Below are 26,570 nucleotides of genomic sequence, written 5' to 3'. Positions count from 1 at the left end.
TGATTCTCCAGCCATTGGAAAACCGTGCCCAGCGCCCACCGGGAGCTCAAAGTCAGAAACTTGGCCCTATCTTGTTGGCAGACTATTTCACCATGAGAACCATCATAGCCCAGCCTGATTCTCCCCCCACACACCCCTTGACATCCACACGTGCGCTCTCGAGCAGCGATGGCTGGATAGCGTCGAAGAGCAGGAACCCTGGCTATTCACTGCGTAGACACCTGCACGCTGAGACCATTTGCCGTGTTGCTACTGGCACCGTGGCTGAAACGAGCCAACCAGGGGGATCAAACCTGGGCTGTACAGTTCAGGTTTCCGCCGGCTAAAGTAGCTGAGCCACTGGGGGGAGCTGGTCTTTAATTTATTTAAGAACGCCTTAAAATGTGTTACTGTGGCAAAACCACGAAGTGACTTACATAATTGTCTGTAACCAATGTTATTACCTTTCAAGTTGGCTCTGGTTAAACAGAGCTAGATCGACAGCATCGCGATCTGACGCGATGACGTCATCACGTGGGTCACGTGACGTCCCCTTCGGCGGGAAACGTGATGACGTCATGACGTCAGAGGTAGAGGGCGGGACCAGCCAGTCCTCGTGTGGATTGAAAGAGAAAAGACCTGTTTTGAGCTTCTCCTATAGTTTCTTGTTTTGTAAAGTTCTTAGACAATAAATTCAGTTTGTTAACTTCCTGTAAGTTATAGATTCTTTGTTAGGAGTGCGGAGACTCCTACATTACCATCACAACTTGTACCCTCTAAGAACCACGAGTAATGGGGAGAAGACGCACAGTTTCTGTATAAAGTCCACTTCTCTAGTTGCCAGGCATGTCTGGTCATCTGGTCATTATCACATTGCAGTTTGTGGGAGCTTGCTGTGCACAAAATTGGCCGCCGCGTTTCCTACATTACAATAGTGTAGGAACAAAAGTACTTCGTTGGCTGTAAAGCGCTTTGAGACGTTTGGTGGTCGTGAAAGGCGCTATAGAAATGCAAGTCTTTGTTTTATGTCATGGGGCAGGAGGAGTCGTCACATCTCCAGGGAGCTCTTCATAGGATCAGGATGTCATTTTCCCTACCGGTCAAGAAGGACTGGCTGGCTGAGAGACTTGCTTGCATTGTGACGTAGAGGTGCTCTTCCTACCTCACACCCTGGTCATTTCAGTTCTTTATCATGCTTTTACAGACTGGATTCAGGGCAGGTGAGTTTCAAGGGATCCAAATCCATTGCCCAGTCTCCCACACACACCTCTGTAACACATCTCCAGACCCATAGCATTATTATACTCCTACATTACAACACTGACTACACTTCAAAAAGTACTTCATTGGCTGTAAAGCACTTTGGGACGTCCCGAGGTTGTGAAAGGTGCTGTATTAGAGCAGGGGAGTTCTCCCCGGTGTCCTGGTCAATAGTTAATCCTCAATCAACATCACTGAAAAAACAGATTCGCTGGTCATTATCGCATTGCTGTTTGTGGGAGCTTGCTGTGCGCAAATTGGCTGCGGCGTTTCCGACATTACAACAGTGACACTTCAAAAAGTGCTCCATTGGTTGTAAAGCGCTTTGGGATGTCCGGTGTTCGTGAAAGGCGCTATAGAAATGCAAGTCTTTCTTTCTTTACTCACCCAGTCGCACTGTACACACAGTAACATTGTCATTACATTCATTAGAACAGGCTTGAGGGGCTGAATGACCTCCTCCTGTTCCTATGTAATTGTAATGTTCGTCCTCCTCCATTTATTACATTCAGGATCAGTGATGGAGCTTGATAGCCTTATTGAACTGAGCTCTCGTCTTAAAGCTGCAACCCACAGGAGTTCTATATGAGATTTGCGGGCAGGATATGTACAAGCTCCACAAACGTACATCCTGCCTGTACTATATTCAAATTTCTCCAGACCCATAGCATTATTATACTCCTACATTACAACACTGACTACACGTCAAAAAGTACTTCATTGGCTGTAAAGCACTTTGGGGCGTCCAGAGTTCTCTGCAGTTCAAACATAACCTTACATTCTGGTCTGTCGAACAATCTTATGCAATGCTGGTGAGGATGCAAGGTGCCTCACTATTAGACACAGTCGCAGATAGCCAGAGGAAGCGGGATGTTGAAAGGGGTCGCAGTCTAAGGATAAGGGGTAAGCCATTTAGGACAGAGATGAGGAGGAATTTCTTCACCCAGAGAGTGGTGAACCTGTGGAATTCTCTACCACAGAAGGCAGTGGAGGCCAATTCATTAAATATATTCAAGAAGGAGTTGGATATATTTCTTAAGGCTAAAGGGATCAAGGGATATGGGGAGAAGGCAGGGACAGGGTACTGAATTTGGATGATCAGCCATGATCTCATTGAATGGCGGAGCAGGCTCGAGGGGCCGAATGGCCTACTCCTGCTCCTATCTTCTATGTTTCTATGAAAGTATGAGTCTGACCTGAGCCTTACTGAAGAGTACCTATTATATAGAATTACATAGAATATTACAGCACCGAAACAGGCCATTCGGCCCAACTGGTCCGTGCCAGTGTTTATGCTCCAGATGAGCCTCCTCCCACCCTCCTTCATCTCTCCCTATCCAAATAACCCTCTATTCCTTTCTCCCTCATGTGTTTATCCAGCTTCTCCTTAAAGGCATCTATGCTAGTCGCCTTGACCACTCCCTGTGGTAGCGAGTTCCACATTCTCACCACTCTCTGGGTAAAGAAGTTTCTCCTGAATTCCTGATTGGATTTATTAGTGACTCTCTCATATTTATGACCCCTAGTTTTGGTCTCCCTCACAAGTAGAAACTGATATACCTATCAATTCCTCCAATAAAAGGCGAAGAGTTACGAAGGTGACTAAAGGTTTTTATTGACTAAATAACAGAGCCCACTCTCGTGGGTGATCCGATCCAAGCAGGAGGAATACCAGTCAGTCGCTCACCTTTATACCTGGCCTGGTGGGTGGAGCCAAGGCGGAGTCGGCAGTGGTCATCCCAGGTATAGCAGTGTGGCAAGAGGCGACCTCGTACCGTGATACAATAGTGGTCAGTGATACAGTTATAACGAACAGTGGTGAACAGTGCTAACTACTAACAGTGATACGATAGTGAACGTGGTTTACCACATTCACCCCTTGTTTAGAATTAAGTCCGGCAGGGTGAAGTGTACTACCAATTCTGGTAGGTCAGTCTGTCTGGAGGCTTCGTAAGCCTCTCCGATCGCCGCAGCGGTGGTGTTGCCTTATCCGGTGCTGGTGCCTTATCCGGTGTTGATGCTGGTGTTTGCGTGGTCGGCGAGGGCTCGTGGGGTTCCGGCATGCCGTCTACCTGGGCTGGGGTTGGGGGGGGTGGTGGCGGTGTTTCCGGATCGGCTGAGGGTGCGAGGTCTCGTAGGGAGACAGTGTCCTCCCGCCCGTCTGGGTACGCCACGTAGGCGTACTGGGGGTTGGCGTGCAGGAGGTTCACCCTCTCGACCAGGGGGTCCGTTTTATGGGCCCTCACGTGTTTCCGCAGCCAGACCGGCCCTGGGGCGGTCAGCCAGGTTGGTAGAGTGGTTCCCGTAGTCGACTTCCTGGGGAAAACGAACATTCGTTCATGGGGGGTGGTGTTAGTGGCCGTGCAAAGTAATGACCGGATGGAGTGCAGCGCTGTCGGGAGGACTTCTTGCCAGCGGGAGGTTGGGAGGCCCTTAGACTTTAAGGCTAAGAGGACGGCCTTCCATACCGTCGCGTTCTCTCTTTCCACCTGACCGTTACCTCTGGGGTTGTAGCTGGTGGTCCTGCTTGCTGCAATACCTCTCTCTAGGAGGAATTGCCGGAGTTCCTCGCTCATGAAGGAGGAGCCCCGGTCGCTGTGTATATAGTTCGGGAACCCGAACAAGGCGAAGAGGGCATTCAGGCACTTAATGACCGTGCTACTGGTCATGTCGGGGCAGGGGAAGGCAAAGGGGAAACGGGAGTACTCATCAACGATGTTGAGGAAGTACACATTACGGTCAGAGGACGGGAGGGGCCCCTTAAAGTCGATGCTCAGGCGCTCGAAGGGGCGGGTGGCCTTGATCAGGCTTGCTCGGTCCGGCCTATAGAAGTGCGGTTTGCACTCCGCACAGGTCTGGCAGTTCCTGGTCATGGTCCTGACCTCCTCGATGGAGTAGGTCAGGTTGCGGGCCTTAATGAAATGGTAGAGTCTGGTGACTCCGGGGTGGCAGAGCTGGTCGTGGAGGGTCTGAAGCCTATCGATATGCGCGCTGGCGCATGTCATTCGTGAAAGGGCATCAGGGGATTCGTTCAGCTTGCCTGGCCGGTACAAGATCTCATAATCGTAGGTGGAGAGCTCGATTCTCCATCTCAAAATCTTGTCATTCTTGATTTTGCCCTTCAGCTTGTTATTAAACATGAAAGCCACCGAACGCTGGTCGGTGAGGAGGGTAAATCGTTTGCCTGCCAGGTAGTGCCTCCAGCGCCGTACTGCCTCCACGATCGCCTGGGCCTCTTTCTCGACCGACGAATGTCGGATCTCGGGGCCCTGTAGGGTCCTTGAGAAGAAGGCCACTGGCCTCCCCTCCTGGTTTAGGGTGGCGGCTAAGGCGAAGTCGGATGCGTCGCTCTCCACCTGGAAGGGGATGGACTCGTCCACTGCGTGCATCGTGGCCTTGGCTATGTCTCCCTTAATGAGGGAGAAGGCCGTGCACGCCTCCTCCGTGAGGGGGAAGGAAGTGGCTTTCAGGAGGGGTCTGGCTTTGTCCGCGTAATTGGGTACCCATTGGGCATAGTAGGCGAAAAGCCCCAGGGTTCTCCTAAGTGCTTTAGGGCAGTGGGGGAGGGGTAGCTCCATGAGGGGGCGCATTCTTTCTGGGTCGGGGCCGATGATTCCGTTCTCCACTACGCAGCCGAGGATGGCAAGGCGCGTGGTGTTAAACACGCATTTCTCCTTATTGTAGGTGAGGTTCAGCCGTTGGGCCGTACGGAGGAATTTCTCCAGATTCGCGTCATGTTCCTGCCGGTCGCGGCCGCAGATAGTGACGTTATCTAGGTAGGGGAATGTAGCCTGCAGTTCGTTCTGGTCAACCATCTGGTCCATCTCCCTTTGGAAGACCGAGACCCCATTAGTGACACCGAAGGGGACCCTAAGGAAGTGGTATAGGCGCCCATTCGCCTCGAAGGCGGTATACTGGCGGTCCTCAGGGTGGATAGGGAGTTGGTGGTAGGCCGACTTCAGGTCGATGGTCGAGAATACTTTATACTGTGCAATCTGATTGACCATGTCAGATATGCGGGGGAGGGGGTATGCGTCCAGCTGGGTATATCTGTTTATGGTCTGGCTGTAGTCGATGACCAGGCGGTTTTTATCGCCGGTCTTTACGACTACGACCTGGGCACGCCAGGGGCTGCTGCTCCCCTCGATAATGCCCTCTTTCAGGAGGCGCCGCACCTCAGAGCTAATGAAGGCTCTGTCCCCGGCGCTATACCGCCTGCTCTTGGTAGCGACGGGTTTGCAGTCAGGGGTAAGGTTAGCAAACAGAGAGGGTGGCGGGACCTTGAGGGTGGAGAGGCTGCAGGTGTTACGCGGTGGGCGGTTTAACGTTTGCTGGTTGTTGACTGTGAGTGGGGGGAGGGGTCCACCGTATGCTAGGGTTACGCTTTGGAGGTGGGATTGGAAGTCCAGCCCTAGTAGGACGGCAGCGCAGAGATGGGGGAGGACGAGGAGTTTAAAGTTTTTATACTCCGTGCCCTTAACCGACAGGGTCACGACACAGTAGCCGCTGATGTCCGTGGCATGGGACCTCGATGCCATCGAGATTCGGCTGCGCGTTGGTAGGACAGAGAGGGAGTAGTGGCTCACCGTGTCTGGGTGGATGAAGCTCTCCGTGCTTCCGCTGTCGAACAGGCAGGTCGTGGCGTGGCCGTTCACTTTGATGTCCATCATTGACTTGGACAGATGGTGCGGGCGGGCTTGGTCCAGGGTGACGGAAGCTAGTGTGTAGCTGAGCGAGTCGTTGTCATCTGCGGGCGAGGCGGTCGGGCGTGGTGAGTAAAATGGCGTCTCCCACGAGGTAGGGCAAAATGACGGAGAAGATGGCTGCCCCCGTAGCTCACATGAGGCACTATTGGGGTCGGTTGCCTTAATCAAAGATGGCCGCCCCCATGACTCATGTGTGGGGATGCTGGCCTCAGTTGCCCTAAACAAAGATGGCCGCCCCCATGACTCATGTGTGGGGATGCTGGCCTCAGTTGCCCTAAACGAAGATGGCCGCCCCCATAGTTCGCATGCGGCACTGCTGGCCTCTGAGGATCCGCTCCTGCAGGCCTTGGAGAAGTGGCCTTTCTTCAGGCAGGTTCTGCATATGGAGTTCTTGGCTGGGCAGCGCGACCTCGGGTGCTTCTCCTGGCCACAAAAAAAACAGCCGGCGGCCCGATCGCGGATGCCCGATGTCGGGGCCGGTGCCGGGGGTGGCGGGGCCGGTCGGGTCCGGGATGCCGACGCAGAGGTAGGTCCCGGGGGCGGTGCTGGGAAGGGTGCTGTGGTAGGGGTCGGGCCCGAGTCCCAGGGTCGCGAGCAGTACCTGGTGAATGCTTCCTGATCTTGGTGGGCCACTTCCAGGGAGATAGCGAGGGCTTCAGCTTTTTCCATGCTGAGGTCTTTAGCTTCCAGCAGTCTTTGCCGTGAGTACTCGGACCGTAGGCCTTTCAGGAATGCGTCGCGGATATTATCTTCAGTATTTTCGGCTGCCGACACCGATTTAAAGTCACAGTTCCTGGCGAGTGCATATAGCGCCTGTGAGAATTCGGCTACTGATTCTCCTGGCTGTTGCGGCCGTGATCTTAGGAGGTGCCTAGCGTACATGTAGTTTACCGGGGTCCGGTACTTCTGTTTCAGCAGGTTGATGGCGGTCTCGTAGGTAGTCATGTCCTCGATGAGAGTGTATACTCTCGGGCTCAGTTGCGCCTGCAGGACACTTAGTTTGGATGCCTGAGGGACGCTGGATTCTCTCAGGTATGATTCGAAGCAGACCAGCCAGTGTTTAAAGTCTGCGGCTGAGTTTGCTGCTCGTGGGTTCAGGTCCAGGTACGGCGGTCTGAGGGCTCGCAGCCAAGCTGGCTGGTGTGGCTGTGCTCCTGGGAGCTGCGCTGGTGGCTCCTCCGCCGGTTGTGACTCGTTGTCGGACATCATTAAATTTAGTCAATAAAATTGATATACCTATCAATTCCTCCAATAAAAGGCGAAGAGTTACGAAGGTGACTAAAGGTTTTTATTGACTAAATAACAGAGCCCACTCTCGTGGGTGATCCGATCCAAGCAGGAGGAATACCAGTCAGTCGCTCACCTTTATACCTGGCCTGGTGGGTGGAGCCAAGGCGGAGTCGGCAGTGGTCATCCCAGGTATAGCAGTGTGGCAAGAGGCGACCTCGTACCGTGATACAATAGTGGTCAGTGATACAGTTATAACGAACAGTGGTGAACAGTGCTAACTACTAACAGTGATACGATAGTGAACGTGGTTTACCACAGAAACATCTTCTCTATGACTACCCTATCAAACCTTTTCGTAATCTTCAGGACCTCTATCAGGTCACTTCTCAGGCTTCTCTTTTCTAAGAGCCCCAGCCTGTTCAGTCTTTCCTGATGGGTATAACCTCTCAGTTCTGGGATAACTTTATTGCACCTGCTCCAGTGCCTCTATATCCTTTTTATAACATGGAGACCAGAATTGGTCACAGTAATCCAAGTGTGGTCTACCCAAGATTTGATACAAGTTTAGCATAACTTCTCTACTTTTCCTAATAATAATTCAAAGATTCCATGTAAACCTTCAGGGGGATCCATTAGGTTGTCAAGTCTTGGAGCACACCTTGATAGCAGATACAGCTACTACATTTTCCCGAGAACTATTACTGATGTTCACACATCTTAAAATGAATTACATCAAGTCTACAGCACAGAAACAGGCCATTCGGCCCAACTGGTCCGTGCCGGTGTTTATGCTCCACACGAGCCTCCTCCCACCCTTCTTCATCTCACCCCATCAGCATATCCTTCTGTTCCTTTCTCCCTCATGAACTTATCGAGCTTCCCCTTAAATGGATCTGTACTATTCACTTCAACTACCCACTGTGGTAGCGAGTTCCACATTCTCACCACGCTCTGGGTAAAGAGTTGTGTTGTTGCATGGGTCTTCATGGTTCAGCTCGGGTTTGCAATCTGCAGACTAACCAGCCTTGGTTTTGCAAACGGGTCATGAATTGAAAGCTGGCACTCTGTGTGTGCAGCCAAAGCCACAGGACACTGCTCCTCGGAGAACTGTTTTGTGTGTGTGTGTGTGTGTGAGAGAGTGTGTGGTTACGAGCCGGAGGCTATTCAAGGTTACATATAGTGTCCACTTGAGCAAAGACAGGATGCAAGTATTTGTGTATAGCATCCCTGCAGAGCTCGGACACTGCCTCTGCGATGTTTCAGCCTCTGCATCAGTGCAGTGGCTCGGCGCAGCACCAATACTGACCCTGCAACATGCGTGCGCAGTTCCCTGTCTCTGACACTGTTCACGATCAAATGTTGTCTGGAGCCAGTCGGGCAGCTCCATGGGACAGGCAGATTGTTGCTAACGTTCTGACCCCACACGGTTTGAGTTCAGCTCAAGTGTTTATACTGGCTCAGCTTGGGGTGAATTATATATTAATTCATGGGATGTGGGCGTCGCTCGTAAGGCCAGCATTTATTGCCCATCCACAAATGCCACCTCTTATGTTCATTAATAACTAGACATTCTTATTATGAACACAGCTAGCTTTTGCTAGACACTTTTATTGAGCACATGTGGACTAGGTACTGTATCTGTAGAGGCTTCCATCTTGACTGCTGCCTTGTGGGTAGCCTAGTGCCTCATGGGTAATGTAGTCTTAATATATATACAGCTGGGTAGTGTAGTCTTATATACAGCTCTACGGCTCCACCTAGTGTCCACTATAGAATGACATGTTATTGATCATTACACCCTTGAGAAGGTGCTGGTGAACCCACCAGTTCTTTACCCACACATTTAAAAGGTTTACTTTTGTTCTCCATCGTGTTTTAAGTCTCTACCCCCCCCCCCCTCCAACCCCCCCCCTTTAATCTTGTACTGTTTCCAAACCTGTGTTTAAATCACAACAGAAAATGCTGAAAACATTCAGCAGGTCAGGCAGCATCCGTGGAGAGAGAAACAGAGTTAACGTTTCAGGCCTGTGACCCTTCGTCAGATCTGGAAAAAGTTAGAGATGTGACAAGTTTTAAGCAGGTGCAGAGACAGGGAAAGTTGGGGCGGGGGGGGGGGTTGGAGGGGAAAGAATCAAAGGGACAGTCTGTGCTAGGGTAGGAGGCAGGAGTGGCTAAATGTTGCAAATGGGGATGGCAGAATCATCAACAGCTGCCGCCTGAAAAAATAGGGGCAGAGGTTATGATCTGAAATTGTTGAACTCAATGTTGAGTCCAGAAGGCTGTGAAGTGCCTAATCGAGAGATGAGGTGCTGTTCCTCGAGCTTACTCTGTTTCTCTCTCCCCCCACAGATGCTGCCTGACCTGCTGAGTGTTTCCAGCATTTTCCGTTGTTATTTCAGATTGCCAGCATCCGCAGCATTTGCTGTTTAAATCACTTCGGGCCTGCCATATTCTGAGGAGTTTAAAGAATTGAATGCGGTTCCTGGTGGGCATGAGGCCGGCCACAGCTTAAAACTGACCCGAAGTCAACGCTTAATGGGCATTAAATTGGCAGTCTCACTCGGGGAAGGCTGTGTGAAATGTATAACTGCTGTGTGAAATGGACAAAACGTCACACAAGTCTAGTAATAATGTTCTTCTAGGACTGGGGCTCAGATGTGTTGTTGGGACAGGAAAATAGAAAAGAAAAAAAGACTTGCGCCTTTCACGACCACCGGACGTCCCAAAGCGCTTCACAGCCAATGAAGTACTTTTTGAAGTGTAGTCACTGTGTAGGAAACGCCACAGCCAATTTGTGCACAGCAAGCTCCCACAAAAAGCAACGTGATAAAGATCAGATAATCTGATTTACTGATGTTGATTGAGTGATAAATATTGGCCAGGACATCGGGGAGAATTCCCCTGCTCTTCTTCAAAATAGTGGCCATGGGATCTTTTATGTCCACCTGAGAGAGCAGGCGGGGCCTCGGTTTAACGCGTCATCCGAAAAACAGCACCTCCGACAGAGCAGCACTCCCTCAGTACTGCACTGGGAGTGTCAGCCTAGATTTTTATGCTCAAGTCTCTGGACTTGGATAGAGAACTGGTTGGCGGACAGAAAGCAAAGAGTTGGAATAAACGGGTCGTTTTCCGAGTGGCAGGCAGTGACTAGTGGGGTACCGCAAGGATCGGTCCTAGGACCCCAGCTGTTCACAATACATATTAATGATCTGGACGAGGGAATTGGATGTAATATCTCCAAATTTGCAGACGACACAAAGCTGGGTGGGAGGGTATGCTGTGAGGAGGATGTCGTGAAACTCCAGTACGATTTGGACAGGTTGGGTGATTGGGCAGAAACATGGCAAATGCACTATAATGTGGATAAATGTGAGGTTATCCACTTTGGTGGCAAAAACAGGAAGGCAGATTATTATTTGAATGGCAATAGATTGGGAGAAGGGGAAGTGCAAAGATACCTGGGTGTTCTTGTGCACCAGTCGCTGAGGGTAAGCATGCAGGTGCAGCAGGCGGTTAAGGCGGCAAATGGTATGTTGGCCTTCGTAGCAAGAGGGTTCGAGTACAGGAACAAGGATGTCTTGCTACAGTTGTTCAGGGCCTGGGTGAGACCACACCTTGAGTATTGTGTGCAGTTTTGGTCGCCTTACCTGAGGAAAGACGTTCTTGCCATGGAGGGAGTGCAGCGAAGATTCACCAGGCTGATACCTGGGATGGCAGGAATGACGTATGAGGAGAGATTGTGTCGATTGGGCTTATACTCACTGGAGTTTAGAAGATTGAGGGGGGATCTCATCGAAACCTATAAAATTCTGTCAGGTCTGGACAGACTAGATGCAGGAAGGATGTTTATGATGGCTGGGGAGTCCAGAACCAGGGGTCATAGTCTAAGGATAAGGGGTAAGCCATTCAGGACTGAGATGAGGAGGAATTTCTTCACCCAGAGAGTGGTGAACCTGTGGAATTCTCTGCCACAGAGGGCGGTGGAGGCCAATTCATTAAATATATTCAAGAAAGAGTTGGATATATTTCTTGAGGCTAAAGGGATCAAGGGATATGGGGAGAAGGCAGGGACAGGGTACTGAAATTGGATGATCAGCCATGATCTCATTGAATGGCGGAGCAGGCTCGAAGGGCCGAATGGCCTACTCCTGCTCCTATCTTCTATGTTTCTATGAACCCATCAACCTTCTGACTCAGAGGCGAGAGTGCTGCCCACTGAGCCACGGCGCTGACACAAGTAGAGGGAAGGTTTACTCTGCATCTGGCTGTGCTGAACTAACCTGGGAGTGCTTGATGAAATGGTCTGTATGTCATACATCCCTATAGTGTAAGACATATGCAACGTGCAGTATAGCGCAGTGTAACTGTAGAATGATTTTTAACACGCTATGTCACAGCCAGCCTCGCGATCCGATAACTGTTAGACCCACAAGCAGTTTCACGCTACATCTTGGGAACTGGCTTGAAACGGCTCAAATACTAAATACTGTTATCAGCGACCAAACTATACCTATCAATCAGTAAAGTTGGATTTTCTGCCAAAACCAAGCAGTGTTCTGGCCATTGGACAGCGTTGCCAACTCTTGTGGGATATATTCATCGTACGACCTCCCGACCTAATTGAACAGCCTTTCCCCTATCCCGACCGCCCCCCGACATCTCCAATATATTTATATAATTGAAAAGAGTTACAAGAAAATGAAACAAAACCAATATTTTTTCTCCCGGGTTTTGCTTGCAGCAGCATCATTAATCCCCAGAGACTCCAGGATAATCCTGGAGTGTTGGTAACCAGTTAGCAAGGAGACACTCAAGACCGGGAGGCGATGTAGAGAAGAGCCAAATACTGTTGGAGGGTCAAGTTTTTTTTAATGCAGTCTCGAGATCTGGACGTCGCTGGCAAGGCCGGTATTTATTTATTTATGGGATGTGGGTGTCAGTGGCAAGGACGACATTTATCCCTCTAAATGCCCTTGAGGCGGTGGTGGTGAGCCGCCAAGTTGCTGTGGGTCTGGAGTCACGTATAGGTCAGACCGGGTAAGGGCGACAGATTTCCTTCGCTAAAGGGCATTAGTGAACCAGCTAAGTTTTTACTACAATCCAGCAGTTTCATGGTCACCATCACTGACACTAGCTTTTTATTCCAGATTTAAATTCCCCAGCTGCCGTGGTGGGACTTGAACTCATGTCTCCCGATCATTAGTCCAGGCCTCTGGATTACTCGTCCACTGTGCTACCGTGCCCCTGATATATTTTGCTATATGACAAACAGTGACTACACTTCAAAGTTCATTGGCTGTAAAGCGCTTTGGGAAGTCCTGAAGTTGTGAAAGTTGCTATCGAAATGCAAGTTCTTTCTTTACAGGAACAAACCAATGCTTAATACTGGAGGGCTCCTGGAACTGTACCCCGCAACAGTCACCATTTTCAGGAGAAGGAAGTTGTGGGGTGGGCGGGAGAGCAGAAGTTGCAGAAGTGATTGGCTTAGGATTTTTAAATGAATCCTCTCGACCTCTACAAATAGGTCCCTCCAGCTCATGTGAACAAGGCGCCACGCTGAGCTGAACGTGATCTAATTCCTCTCTGTCTGTGAGTTGCAGAGGGGGAAGCCACAGTCCTGCTTCTATCAAGAACAGGCTATCTTTAGAACGAGCATTTCCTTTGTATTACAAGAGCTGCGACACTCAGCTGCTTCTAACTGCAGGCTCTTTCAGGAACGGCCGTGATATGGTCATTCCGAAGCGACAAACCCGGCTCGTCGCAGGGCATCTCGCTGATGTCCCCTTTTCCCCACTCGGACCCAAGGCTGGACTTTGCATCCAGCCACCAGTCCGCAGCAGATCTGTGTCACCTTGCCCCTGTGCGGGTGACACTCTGCCCAACAGGAGCGAACTTCACTTTACACACACACTCTCTCTCTCTCAAGGCAGTCGCACATTGTAATGTGGCAGGAGTGTCGTCTATCTCAACACATTAAAAAAAGAGTGCAATTTGAGCCCTTCCTGCCCAGCGGAAACCGGGCCGAAGGGGGCAGTTAAAATCGCCCGAGTTGCTTACCCGCCCTGGAGCCGGCGGGAACCGACCCCTTCCCGATTTTAACCTGCTCCGCTGAACAGGCGGCAAGGACGCCCGTCCAAAAGCCGGCGGGGTCCTTCTTTACATAAGCGTGTGGGGTCCCCGTTATGTCATCGGGACCTAGTGTTGCCAGCTCTGGTTGGACGTATTCCTGGAGGTTCCATCACATGACCGCCTGCCCCCAACACCCTCCCCCCCCCGCTCCCCACCCCACACTCCTGCCATTGGTCGCCCGACATCTCCATCCTCGGGTTGCCCGCCTTCTCACGGCCAATTGGAAAGCGAGCAGACTCTTAATTGGTGGATTGGATGATTGAGTCAAACAACCTTTTGAGCCCATCGCCAATATTTTTGTGACTAATAAATGAAAGTGTTCAAAGAAAATTTAAAAAATAAAATCGCACCGTACGTTTTTACCCCCGGTGTTGCTGGCAGCGGCGTCCAGGAGATTAATCTTCAATTCCTGGAGACTCCAGGGCAACCCTGGAGGGTTGGTGACCCTACTCAGACTTTGCTTAAAATTGTTCCCATTGGACTGACCCCTTAATCATGGTCCTAAAAAGGGAATCAAATAAAGGCCAAGGTCCACCTAGTTCACCTTCTACCATCCTGGTAGTCGCACGATACAACGATAATGGAATTGTTGACTAATCAGAGCGATCAATCTCTATCAATGAGTTTACAAGAGACCCAGACATGAGGTGAGGAAAACCCCCAGCGGCGGAAAGCTTTGGGAACCAGAGGTCCAAAGTTCCTCCCCAAGACATTTCCCGATCGCTACCTAAATCTCGTGAGCACGTACATGACCGCATCCACTCTCAAAACAGAATTCACAAGCTCACGAAGCACGCTCTCCACTGAAGCAGTTTTTGTTGGGCCGCCTCACTCCACACGTCACCAGGACGGCAGCAGAAGCGGCGGGATAGAGAGAGCAGCGATCAGCAGAGACAGGCCCACTGACCTGCCCTGACCACAGCGGGTACAGGTCTGCTACAAGCAACGGGTACTGACCTGTTGTAACCATTCAAGGAGAAAGCCCCCTGCGGGAAGGCGGCGGTGCTGGATTTGAAATAGTAGATACAGCCCTCGTGAATGATGACAAATCGCAGTGGCCCTGAAATCATAAATACAGTCAAGTGTTAGAGCAGTAAAGGCAGGCCTTGGGGGTGAAGTGAGGGGGCTGGGCGACCGAGTGAATGGAGAAGACAAAATCCAATTTAAAAATCTGAGCAGGAATGCACTATAAATAAAATATTTATCTATCTATGCATTTATTATTCTCTGCCTGAAAGGGTGGTGGAAGCAGATTCAATAATTTCTCTTGAAAAAAGGCTGAGAGGTAACCTAATAGAGGTCTTTAAAATTATGAAAGGTTTTGATAGAGTGGATACAGAGAGAGTGTTTCCACTTGTGGGGAAGAGCATAACTAGAGGCCATCAATATAAGATAGTCACCAAGAAATCCAATAGGGAATTCAGAAGAAACCTCTTTACCCAAAGAGTGGTGAGAATGTGGAACTCGCTACCACAGGGAGTGGTTGAAGCGAATAGTACAGATGCATTTAAGGGGAGGCTGGACAAGCATCTGAGGGAGAAGGGAATAGAGGGTTATACTGATAGAGTTAGATGAGGAAAGACAGGAGGAGGCTCGAGTGGAGCATAAACGCCGGCATGGATTGGTTGGGCAGAATGGCCTCTTTCTGTGCCGTATATCCTGCGTAATCCTATAATCCTAAAATAACTTTCAAAAGAGAATTGGATAAATACCTAAAGGGGAAAAATTTGCAGGGCCATGGGGAAAGAGCAAGGGTGGCACTAATTGGAGAGCTCTTTCAAAGAGCTGGCACAGGCACGATGGGCCGAATGGCTTCCTTCTGTGTGTCTCATTCTATGATTCGATACAATCCTGGAAATAAATGTGCAATATTTGACTCTCTCACCTCATTGGTGTGGGAGAGGTGCCAAAGACCAAGCTTTACCCCACAGGGAGGCAGAGAAATTGGAGAGACTGGCCGGGTTGGACTTCCATAGCTGCCAGTTTCAGAACGACTGACCCAGAGCCGGGAGCAACGTGTCTTTCTGCCCTCCCTACCACACAGAATGTGTGGCACAAAGAACCCAAGAACAGGGAAGGAGAGAAAATACCCCAGGGGAAGAAAGAGAGGGGACACAGTGAGTCAATGCAGCAACAGACAGGAAGCTCCTCAGCTCCTTCTCTGATATGTGCTAAACAACCCCAGTCGCAGTTAGGAACATAGGAACAGAAGGAACATAGGAACAGGAGGAGGCCGTTTAGCCCCTCGAGACTATTCCGCCATTCAATGAGATCATGGCTGATCTGCGACCTAACACCTGCCTTTGGCCCATATCCCTTAATACCTTTGGTTAACAAAAACCTATCAATCTCAGATTTAAAATTAACAATTGATCTAGCATCGATTGCTGTTTGCGGAAGAGAGTTCCAAACCTCTACCACCCTTTGTGTGTAGATGTGTTTCCTAATTTCACTCCTGAAAGGTCTGGCTCTAATTTTTAAGACTATGCCCCCTCGTTCTAGAATCTCCAACCAGCAGAAATAGTTTCTCTCTATCTACCCTATCTGTTCCCCTTAATATCTTGAAAACTTCGATCAGATCACCTTTTAACCTTCTAAATTCCAGGGAATACAACTCTAGTTTGTGTAATCGCTCCTCATTGGCCACAGCGTCTGTGGTCGTGGGTTCCTGCTCTCGATCGCTACTTCTGCTGGAAGTGGGAGTGTGTGGGCGTTGGGCGGGGGACAAGAGCGGGGTTGGTTTTGATGCCACCGCCCCCACCCCCATCATTGGACTAGCTGCCCAGGACAAGCGGCCATGTCACAAGGCATCGCGGAGCCTGCCGGTCCCAGTAGAGCTGTACTCCAGGACCAGTCAGCAGCTCTCAAGAGAGAAGACGACTGGCAAGAGTGGATATCACATCGTCCAAAAATAATTTACAATCAAGAGAAGTTCAAGATCGTATTAGATTAAAGGAAGAAGCTGATAATGTTGCCAAAAAGTGTAGTAAGCCGGAGGATTGGGAGGACTTTAGAATTCAGCAAAGGAGGATGAAGAAATTGATAAAGAGGAAGAAAATATGAGAATAAACAAGCAAGAGACATAAAAGCAGATTGTAGAAGCTTCTATAGGTATGTAAAAAGGAAGAGATTAGCAAAAGTAATCATGGGCCCCTGACAGGCAGAGACAGGAGCAATTAAAATGGGGAATAAGGAAAAGGCAGAGACATTAAACAAATACTTTGTATCTGTCTTCTCGAAGAAGGCACAAAAATCATTCTGGAAATAGTGAGGAACCAAGGGTCTAATGAGAAAGTGGAACTTAAAGAAATTAGCATTAGTAGAGAAATAGTACTGGGCAAATTAATGGGACTAAAAACCGACAAATCCCCTGGACTTTTACATAGGATATACAGCACAGAAACAGGCCATTCTATTCCCTTCTCCCTCATATGTTTATCTAACCTCCCCTTAAATACATCTATAACTATTCGCTTCAGCCACTCCCTGTGGTAGCGAGTTCCACATTCTCGCCACTCTCTGGGTAAAGAAGTTTCTTCTGAATTCCCGATTGGATTTCTTGGTGACTATCTTATACTGATGGCCTCTAGTTAAGCTCTTCCCCACAAGTGGAAACACTTTTTCTGTATCTACTCTATCAAAACCTTTCATAATTTTTAAGATCTTTATTAGGTCACTCGTAAGCCTTCTCTTTTCAAGAGAAAAAGAGACCCAGCCTGTTCATCCTTTCTTGATGGGTATATCCTTGCATTTCTGGTATCATCCTTGTAAATCTTCTCTGCACCCTCTCCAGTGCCTCTATATCCCTTTTTATAATATGGTGACCAGAACTGTACGCAGTACTCCATAGTCTAAACAAGGTTCGATACAGGTTTAGCATAACTTCCCTACTTTTCAATTCTATCCCTCTAGAAATAAACCAGAGTGGTTCGTTTGCTTTTTTTATGGCCTTGTTAACCTGTGTCGCTACTTTTAGTGATTTGTGTATTTGTACTCCGAGATCCCTTTGCTCCTCCACCCCACCTAGACTCGCACCCTCCAAGTGATAAGTGACCTCCCTATTGTTCCTACCAAAATATAATACCTCACATTTATCTGTGTTGAATTTCATTTGCCAATTATATGCCCATTCTGCAAGTTTATCAATGTCCGCCTGTAATTTGTTCCAGTCCTCCTCAGTATTGACTATCCCCCCCAATTTGGTGTCATCCGCAAATTTAGAAATTGTATTTTTGATTCCAAAATCTAAATCGTTAATATAAATTGTGAACAGCAGTGGTCCCAGCACTGATCCTTGTGGAACACCACTACCCACCTTCTGCCGCTGTGAATAGCTACCCTTTACTCCTACCCTCTGCTTTCTCTGTTGAAGCCAACCAGCAATCCATTCTGCTACTTGTCCCCTCCTGACTCTGCATTCTCTGACCTTATTCATTAGTCTATTATGGGGTACTTTATCAAAGGCCTTTTGAAAATCTAGATAAATTTTGTCTACTCCATTACCCTTGTCTACTGTCTCTGTTACCTCTTCAAAATATTCAGTGAGGTTGGTCAAGCAAGACTTTCCCTTTTGAAATCCACGCTGACTATTCATTATTATATTTTTGGTTTCTAGTAGTCCTTCTATTTTCTCCTTTAGTAGGAATTCCATTATATTTCCTACCACCAATATTAAGCTGACTGGTCTATAATTCCCTGGACATGTTCTATCTCCCTTCTTAAATATAGGTATTACATTAGCTATCCGCCAGTCATCTGGCACTACACCTTTTTCTAACAAATTATTAACTATGTGTAGTAATGCCTCTGCTATCTCTTCCCTAGATTCTTTTAAAATGCACGGATGTAATCCATCGGGACCAGGGGTTTTATCCTCTTTGAGTTTGATTGGTTTATTTAATCTATCCCCTCCTTTGATTTTAAGTGCAGTTATCTCATTACTCATCTCATCATCCAATGTCATGGCCGGCTGTTCCTGCTCCCTGGTAAATACTGAAGCAAAGTAATTTTTTAATATTTCTACCATCTCTCTATCGCTGCCTGTGTATTATCCTGTCCATCCTTTACTGGCCCTATTCCCATCCCGGCCTTGGATGTAGGCCTGATGTTTTACAGCCAAGGGTTTTAAATGAGATGGCTACAGAGGTAGTGGATGCATTACTTTTGATCTTCCAGAATTCCCTAGATTCTAGAATGGTTCTCGTGGATTAGAAGGTAGCAAATGTAACCCCGCTATTCAAGAAAGGAGGAAGAGAGAAAACAGGGAACTGTAGGGCAGTTAGCCTGACATCAGTCGCTGGAATCCGTTATTAAGGAAGTGGTAACAGGGCACTTAGAAAATCATAATATGATTGGTCAGAGTCAACATGGCTTTATGAAAGGGAAATCGTGTTTGATAAATCTGTTATGTTTTTTGAACTTGTAAAAGGGTAGATAAGGGAGAACCAATGTATTTGGATTTTCAGAAGGCATTTGATAAGGTGCCACACAAGAGGTTATTACACAAAATTAAGGCTCATGGGATTGGGAGTAGTATATTAGCATGGATTGAGGATTGGTTAACAGACAGAAAACAGAGAGTAGGAATAAACGAGTCATTTTCGGGTTGGCAGGCTGTAACTAGTGGGGTGCCACAAGGATCAGTGCTTGGGCCTCAGCTATTCACAATCTATATCAATGATTTGGATGAGGGGACCAAATGTAATATATCCAAGTTTGCTGACGATACAAAGCTGGGTGGGAATGTAAGTTGTGAGGAGGATGCAAGGAGTCTGCAAAGAGATATAGACAGGCTAAGTGAGTGGACAAGAACATGGCAGATGGAATATAACAGAGAAATTTGAAGTTATCCACTTTGGTCAGAAAAATAGAAAAGCAGTATTTTTTAAATGGCGAGAGACGGGAAATATTGGTGTCCAGAGGGACCTGGGTGTCCATGTACACGAATCACTGAAAGTTAACATGCAGGTACAGCAAGCAATTAGGAAAGCAAATGGTATGTTAGCCTTTATTACAAAAGGATTGGAGTATAAGAGTAAAGATGTCTTACAACAATTATATAGGGCCTTGCTGAGACCACACCTGGAGTATTGTGTACAGTTTTGGTCTCCTTACCTAAGGAAGGATATACTTGCCATAGAGGGACTGCAACGAAGGTTCACCAGACTGGTTCCAGGGATGGGGGGATTGTCCTATGAGGAGAGATTGAGTAGACTAGGCCTATATTCTCTAGAGTTCAGAATAATGAGAGGTGATCTCATTGAAACATACAAAATTCTTAAGGGGCTTGACAGGGTAGATGCTGGGAGGATTTTCTCCTGGCTGCAGTGTCTAGAACCAGGGGTCACAGTCTCAGAATAAGGGGTCGGCCATTTAGGACTGAGATGGGAAATTTCTTCACTCAGAGGGTGGTGAATCTTTGGAATTCTCTACCCCAGAGGGCTGTGGAGGCTCAGTCGTTGAGTATATTCAAGGCAGAGATTGATAGATTTTTGGGCACTAGGGGAATCAAGGGGATATGGGGATAGTGCAGGGAAAGTGTGATATACCTATCAATTCAGTTCATGAAAAGCGACGAGTTAAGTTAGTAACTATAGGTTTTTATTGGCTAAATAACAGAGCCCACCCTCGTGGGTGATCGGATCCAACAAGGAGGAATACCAGCCAGTCGGCCACCTTTATACCTGGGCAAGCAGGTGGAGCCATGGGCGGAGTCAGCTGTGGTCAGCCCAGGTATAACAGCGTGGCAAGAGGTGACCTTGTGTAGTGATACAACAGTGTAAACAGTGATAACCATAGTGTAACGATAGTGAACGATAAAAGTGGTTTACCACATTCACTCCTTGTTTAAATTTGAGTCCAGCGGGGTGAAGTGTACTACCAGTTCGGGTATGTCAGTCTGTCCGGAGGCCTCGTAAGCCTTTCTGATCGGCGCAGCAGCGGCGGCGGTGGTGCAGTATCCGATGTTAATGCTGGTGTCTGCGTGGTCGGCGAAGGCTCGTGGGGTTCCGGCATGCCGTCTACCTGGGCTGGATTTGGGGGGGTGGTGGGGGGTAACGGTGGTGTCTCAAGGGTGCGAGGTCTCGTAAGGAGACTGTGTCCTCCCGCCCGTCTGGGTATGCCACATAGGCGTACTGGGGGTTGGCGTGCAGGAGGTCCACCCTCTCGACCAGGGGGTCCGTTTTATGGGCCCTCGCGTGCTTTCGCAGCAAGACGGGCCCCGGAGAAGTCAGCCATGTTGGTAGTGAGGTTCCCGTAGTTGACTTCCTGGGGAAAACAAACATTCGTTCATGGGGGGTGGCGTTAATGGCAGTGCAAAGCAGTGACCGGATGGAATGCAGCGCTGCCGGGAGGACTTCCTGCCAGCGAGAGGTTGGGAGGCCCTTAGACTTTAAGGCTAAGAGAACGGCCTTCCAGACAGTCGCGTTCTCTCTTTCCACCTGGCCGTTCCCTCGGGGGTTGTAGCTGGTGGTCCTGCTTGCAGCAATACCTCTCGCTAGTAGGAACCGGCGAAGTTCCTCGCTCATGAAGGATGAGCCCCGGTCGCTATGTATATAGTTCGGGAACCCGAACAAGGCGAAGAGGTCGTTCAGGCGTTTGATGACCGTGGTACTGGTCATGTCTGGGCAGGGGAAGGCAAAGGGGAAACGGGAGTACTCATCAACAATGTTGAGGAAGTACACATTACGGTCAGAGGACGGGAGGAGCCCCTTAAAATCGATGCTCAAGCGCTCGAAGGGGCGGGTGGCCTTGATCAGGCTTGCTCTGTCCGGCCTAAAGAAATGCGGTTTGCATTCGGCACAGGTTTGGCAGTTCCTGGTCATGGTCCTGACCTCCTCGATGGAGTAGGGCAGGTTGCGGGCCTTAATGAAGTGGTAAAGTCTGGTGACCCCGGGGTGGCAGAGGTCGTTGTGGAGGGTCTGCAGTCTATCAATTTGCGCGTTGGCGCATGTACTTCGTGACAGAGCATCTGGGGGTTCGTTCAGTTTACCAGGCCGGTACAAGATATCATAATCGTAGGTGGAGAGCTCGATTCTCCACCTCAAGATCTTGTCGTTCTTGATTTTGCCCCTCAGCTTGGTATTAAACATAAAAGCGACCGAGCGCTGGTCGGTGAGGAGGGTAAATCGTTTGCCTGCCAGGTAATGCCTCCAGCGTTGTACTGCCTCCACGATCGCCTGGGCCTCCTTCTCGACCGAAGAGTGTCGGATCTCAGGGCCCTGGAGGGTCCTTGAGAAGAAGGCCACAGGTCTCCCCGCCTGGTTAAGGGTTGCAGCTAGGGCGAAGTCGGATGCATCGCTCTCCACTTGGAAAGGGATAGACTCATCCACCGCGTACATTGTGGCCTTAGCAATGTCTCCCTTTATGAGGGAGAAGGCTGCGCATGCTTCTGCCGTCAGGGGGAAGGAGGTGGACTTCATGAGGGGTCTGGCTTTGTCCGCATAATTGGGCACCCATTGGGCATAGTAGGCGAAGAGCCCCAGGGTTCTCTTCAGTGCCTTTGGACAGTGGGGGAGGGGAAGCTCCATGAGGGGGCGCATTCTTTCGGGGTCGGGGCCGATGACTCCGTTCTCTACTACGCAGCCGAAGATGGCAAGGCGCGAGGTGTTAAACACACATTTCTCCTTATTGTAGGTGAGGTTCAGCCGTTGGGCCGTACGGAGGAATCTCTCCAGATTAACTTCATGGTCCTGCCGGTCGCGGCCGCAGATGGTGACGTTATCTAGATAAGGGAACGTGGCATGCAGCCCGTTCTGGTCAACCATCCGGTCCATCTCCCTTTGGAAGACCGAAACCCCGTTGGTGACGCCGAAGGGAACCCTAAGGAAGTGGTAGAGGCGGCCATTCGCCTCGAAGGCGGTATACTGGCGGTCCTCAGGGCGGATAGGGAGTTGGTGATAGGCCGACTTAAGGTCGATGGTAGAGAATACCCGGTACTGTGCAATCTGATTGACCATATCAGATATGCGGGGAAGGGGGTATGCGTCCAGCTGGGTGTACCGGTTTATGGTTTGGCTGTAGTCGATGACCAGGCGGTGTTTATCGCCGGTCTTAACGACTACGACCTGGGCACGCCAGGGGCTGTTGCTTCCCTCGATGATGCCCTCCTTCAGGAGTCGCTGCACCTCGGAGCTAATAAAAGCTCTGTCCCCGGCGCTGTACCGCCTGCTCTTGGTAGCGACGGGTTTACAGTCGCGGGTGAGGTTAGCGAACAGGGAGGGGGGCGGGACCTTGAGGGTGGATAGGCCGCAGGTGGTACACGGTGGGCGGTTTAAAAGCTGCTGGTTGTAGACTGTGAGTGGGGGGAGGGGTCCACCGTATGCCAAAGTGACACTTTGAAGGTGGGATTGGAAATCCAGCCCTAATAGGACGGCAGCGCAGAGCTGGGGCAGGACGAGAAGTTTAAAATTTTTATACTCCGTGCCCCTAACCGACAGGGTCACAACACAGTAGCCGCTGATGTCTGTAGAATGGGACCTCGACGCCATCGAGATCCGGTTGCGCGTTGGCCGGACAGTGAGGGAGTAGTGGCTCACCGTGTCTGGATGGATGAAACTCTCCGTGCTTCCGCTGTCGAACAGGCAGGTCGTGGCGTGGCCGTTTACTTTGATGTCCATCATGGACTTGGACAGGTGATGCGGGCGAGCTTGGTGAAGTGTGACGGAGGCTAGTGTATGGCTGAGCGAGCTGCTGTAGTCTGCGGGTGAGGCGGTGGTCAGGTCTGGAGACAAGGTGGCGGTTGAGTGTGGTGGACAAAATGGCGGCACCCACGACGTTGAATAAAATGGCGGAGAAGATGGCCGCCCCCACAACTCACATGAGGCACTGCCGGCGTCGGTGGCCTTGATCAAAGATGGCCGCCCCCATGACTCACACGAGGGGATACTGGCATCTGTGGCCTTGATGAAAGATGGCCGCCCCCACAACTCGCATGAGGCACTGCTGGCGTCTGTGGCTTTCCCCCTGCAGGCCTTCGCGAAGTGGCCTTTCTTGTGGCAGTCGGAGCAGGTCGCGTTTCTTGCAGGGCAGCACGCCCTCGGGTGTTTCGCCTGGCCACAGAAGAAGCAGCCGGCGGCCCGATCGCGGGGCTCCGATGTCGCAGCCGGTACCGGGGGTGGTGGTCCCGATCGGTTCCGGGACACCGACACTGTGGTAGGTCCCAGAGGCGGCGGTGCGAGGGGTATTGCGGCCGGGGTCGGGCCCGAGTCCCAGGGTCGCGCAGCACAGTACCTGGAGTACACCTCGAGGTCCCGATGGGCCACTTCCAAGGAGCGAGCGAGGATAGCAGCTGTTTTCAGGTCGAGGTCCTTTGATTCCAGCAGTCTTTGCCGTGAGTAGTCTGACCGAAGGCCTTTCACGAAGGCATCTCGGATGTTTCCATCTGTATGTTCTGCAGCTGTTACGGCTTTAAAGTCACAGTCCCTGCCGAGTATTTGCAGCGCCCGTAAGAAATCATCAACCGACTCTCCTGGCTGTTGCGAGCGGGATCTTAGGAGATGCCTGGCGTACATTGAGTTTACAGGGCTCCGATACTGTTCTTTTAGCAGGTTGAGGGCGTCCTCATATGTGGCAATGTCCCGGATGAGTGCAAATACTTTAGGGCTCACCTGAGCGGTCAGAACTCTTAGTTTGGATGCCGGAGGCACGCCGGATTCTCCCAGGTAGGCTTCGAAGCAGCTCAGCCAGTGTTCGAAGTCGAGGGCTGAATTCGCAGCCTGTGGGTTTAGATCCAGGTACGGCGGCCGGAGGGCTCGTAGCCAGGCCGGCTGCTGGGGCTGTTGTAGATGGCCGTTTGGCTGAGGCTGTACGTCTGACTGGTCATTTGGCTGCTCCGTTGTAGACATTTCAAAATTTAGCCAATAAAATTGATATACCTATCAATTCAGTTCATGAAAAGCGACGAGTTAAGTTAGTAACTATAGGTTTTTATTGGCTAAATAACAGAGCCCACCCTCGTGGGTGATCGGATCCAACAAGGAGGAATACCAGCCAGTCGACCACCTTTATACCTGGGCAAGCAGGCGGAGCCATGGGCGGAGTCAGCTGTGGTCAGCCCAGGTATAACAGCGTGGCAAGAGGTGACCTTGTGTAGTGATACAACAGTGTAAACAGTGATAACCATAGTGTAACGATATAAACAGTGATAACCATAGTGTAACGATAGTGAACGATAAAAGTGGTTTACCACAAAGTGGAGATGGGGTAAAAAATCAGCCGTGATCTTATTGAATGGCAGAACAGGATCGAAGGGCCGAGTGGCCTACTCCTGCTCCTATTTTTTATGTTCTTATGTAATGACAATCTGTGACTGACAAACTTACATTTCATGATCTTCCATTGGGAACCCCCTTTTTTATGGAGGTAGCCAGAATGTGTAACTCCTCCCGGCATGGTGAGGAGGTTCTGGGCCCCAATCGCTCGCATTGGGACCGGCCAGTTCTCTTCCTCTATTCCAGTGGCCATTGCACTGCAACAACAACAAAAAATTGCTGATTATCCAGTAAATCCACACCAGCCAAGACAGGGCCAACCGATTACTGTAACTTATTGCCCAACATTTACTTCACCAGGCTTCCAGTCTTCTGCTTATTTACATTTTTAGTATCATTGTGAAATCAAATGGTTTGGACTTTGATCTTGGGGACATATTTAATAATGTAAGGTCACAAGGCTTGGGCTGATAAGTGCCAGGTAACATTCGCGCCACAGAAGTGCCAGGCAATTACTATCTCCAACAAGCGAGAGTCTAACCACCACCCCTTGACATTCAACAGCATTACCATCGCCGAATCCCCCACCATCAATATCCTGGGGGGTCACCATTGAGCAGAAACTTAACTAGACCAGCAACATAAATACTATGGCTACAAGAGCAAGTCAGAGGCTGGGTATTCTGCAGCGAGTGTCTCACCTCCTGACTCCCCAAAGCCTGTCCATCATCTACAAGGCACAAGTAAGGAGTGTGATGGAATACTCTCCACTTGCCTGCATGAGTGCAGCTCCAACAACACTCAAGAAGCTCGACACCATCCAGGACAAAGCAGCCCGCTTAATTGGCACCCCATCCACCACCTTAAACATTCACTCCCTCCACCACCGGCGTACCGCGGCTGCAGTGTGTACCATCTACAAGATGCAGTGCAGCAACTCGCCAAGGGTTCTTCGGCAGCACCTCCCAAACCCGCGACCTCTTCCACCTAGAAGGACAAGGGCAGCAGGCGTGTGGGATCACCACCACCTCCAAGTTCCCCTCCAAGTCACACACCACCCTGACTTGGAAGTATATCACCGATCCTTCATCGTCGCTGGGTCAAAATCCTGGCACTCCCTCCCTAACAGCACTGTGGGAGTACCTTCACCACACGGACTGCAGCGGTTCAAGAAGGCAAGGAGTCAAAGCCAAGAGGAGGAAGGGGAAAAGTTGACGAGGATAGAAAATATAAATTGCATGACTGACCTTTTTCCATTATGGAGTTGTGGAAATAGAGGTAAACAAGTATGATTTGATTGGGATTACAGAAACGTGGCTGCAGGGTGGGCAAGGCTGGGAACTTAACATCCAGGGATATACAATATTTAGGAAGGATCGGCAAAAAGGTAGGGGAGGTGGGGTAGCATTGCTGGTAAAGGAGGGGATTAATGCAATGGAAAGGAAGGATATTAACTCGGATGAAACGGAATCTGTATGGGTAGAAATGAGAAATAGCAAGGGGAGGAAAACGTTAGTGGGTGTGATATATAGGCCTCCAAATAGTAATATGGAGGTGAGGGAAGGCATAAAAAGGGAAATTAGAGAAGCGTGCGATAAGAGCACAGCTGTCATCATGGGTGACTTTAATTTACATATTGATTGGACTACCCAAATTAGTAAAAATTCTGAGGAGGAGGAATTCCTGGAATGTTTTCGGGACGGTTATCTGGACCAATATGTCGAGGAGCCGACTCGAGATCAGGCCATTTTAGACTGGGTATTGTGCAATGAGAAGGGACTTATCAGCAATCTTCTTGTACGAGGCCCCTTGGGTCAGAGCGATCATAATATGATCGAGCTCTCAGTCGAGATGGAGAGTGAGGAAATTGAATCAGAGACTAAGGTCCAGAACTTAAATAAAGGGAATTACGAGGGTATGAGACGGGAATTGGGTAAGATTGATTGGGTGGTGTTTCTGGGGGGATTGACAGTGGATAGACAATGGCAAGCATTCAAAGATAGAATGGAAGAATTCCAGAACATGTTTATACCGGTTTGGCATAAAAATAAACCTA

General features: G+C 49.7%; 1 protein-coding gene across 1 annotated transcript in view; it reads right to left on the bottom strand.

Annotated features, from left to right (window-relative positions):
• The window catches only part of sh3bp2 (SH3-domain binding protein 2), a 99,547-nt gene extending 74,698 nt beyond the window's left edge, over positions 1-24,849 (bottom strand). The window contains exons 1-2 of the mRNA XM_085974128.1: positions 24,626-24,849; positions 14,262-14,364 (exon numbers count right to left, since the gene is read on the bottom strand). Of these exons, the coding sequence (XP_085830254.1) occupies positions 14,262-14,364; positions 24,626-24,767 (245 nt within the window). The 5' untranslated portion in view covers positions 24,768-24,849. The remainder of the gene's footprint in view (positions 1-14,261; positions 14,365-24,625) is intronic.
• Positions 24,850-26,570: the final 1,721 nt, after the last annotated feature.

This window comes from Somniosus microcephalus, chromosome 1, assembly GCF_052327205.1.
Source record: "Somniosus microcephalus isolate GS21.2 chromosome 1, FLI_Smic_1.0, whole genome shotgun sequence".
In the NCBI taxonomy this organism is placed as follows: domain Eukaryota; kingdom Metazoa; phylum Chordata; class Chondrichthyes; order Squaliformes; family Somniosidae; genus Somniosus; species Somniosus microcephalus.
This window is presented reverse-complemented; position numbering and strand designations above follow the sequence as displayed.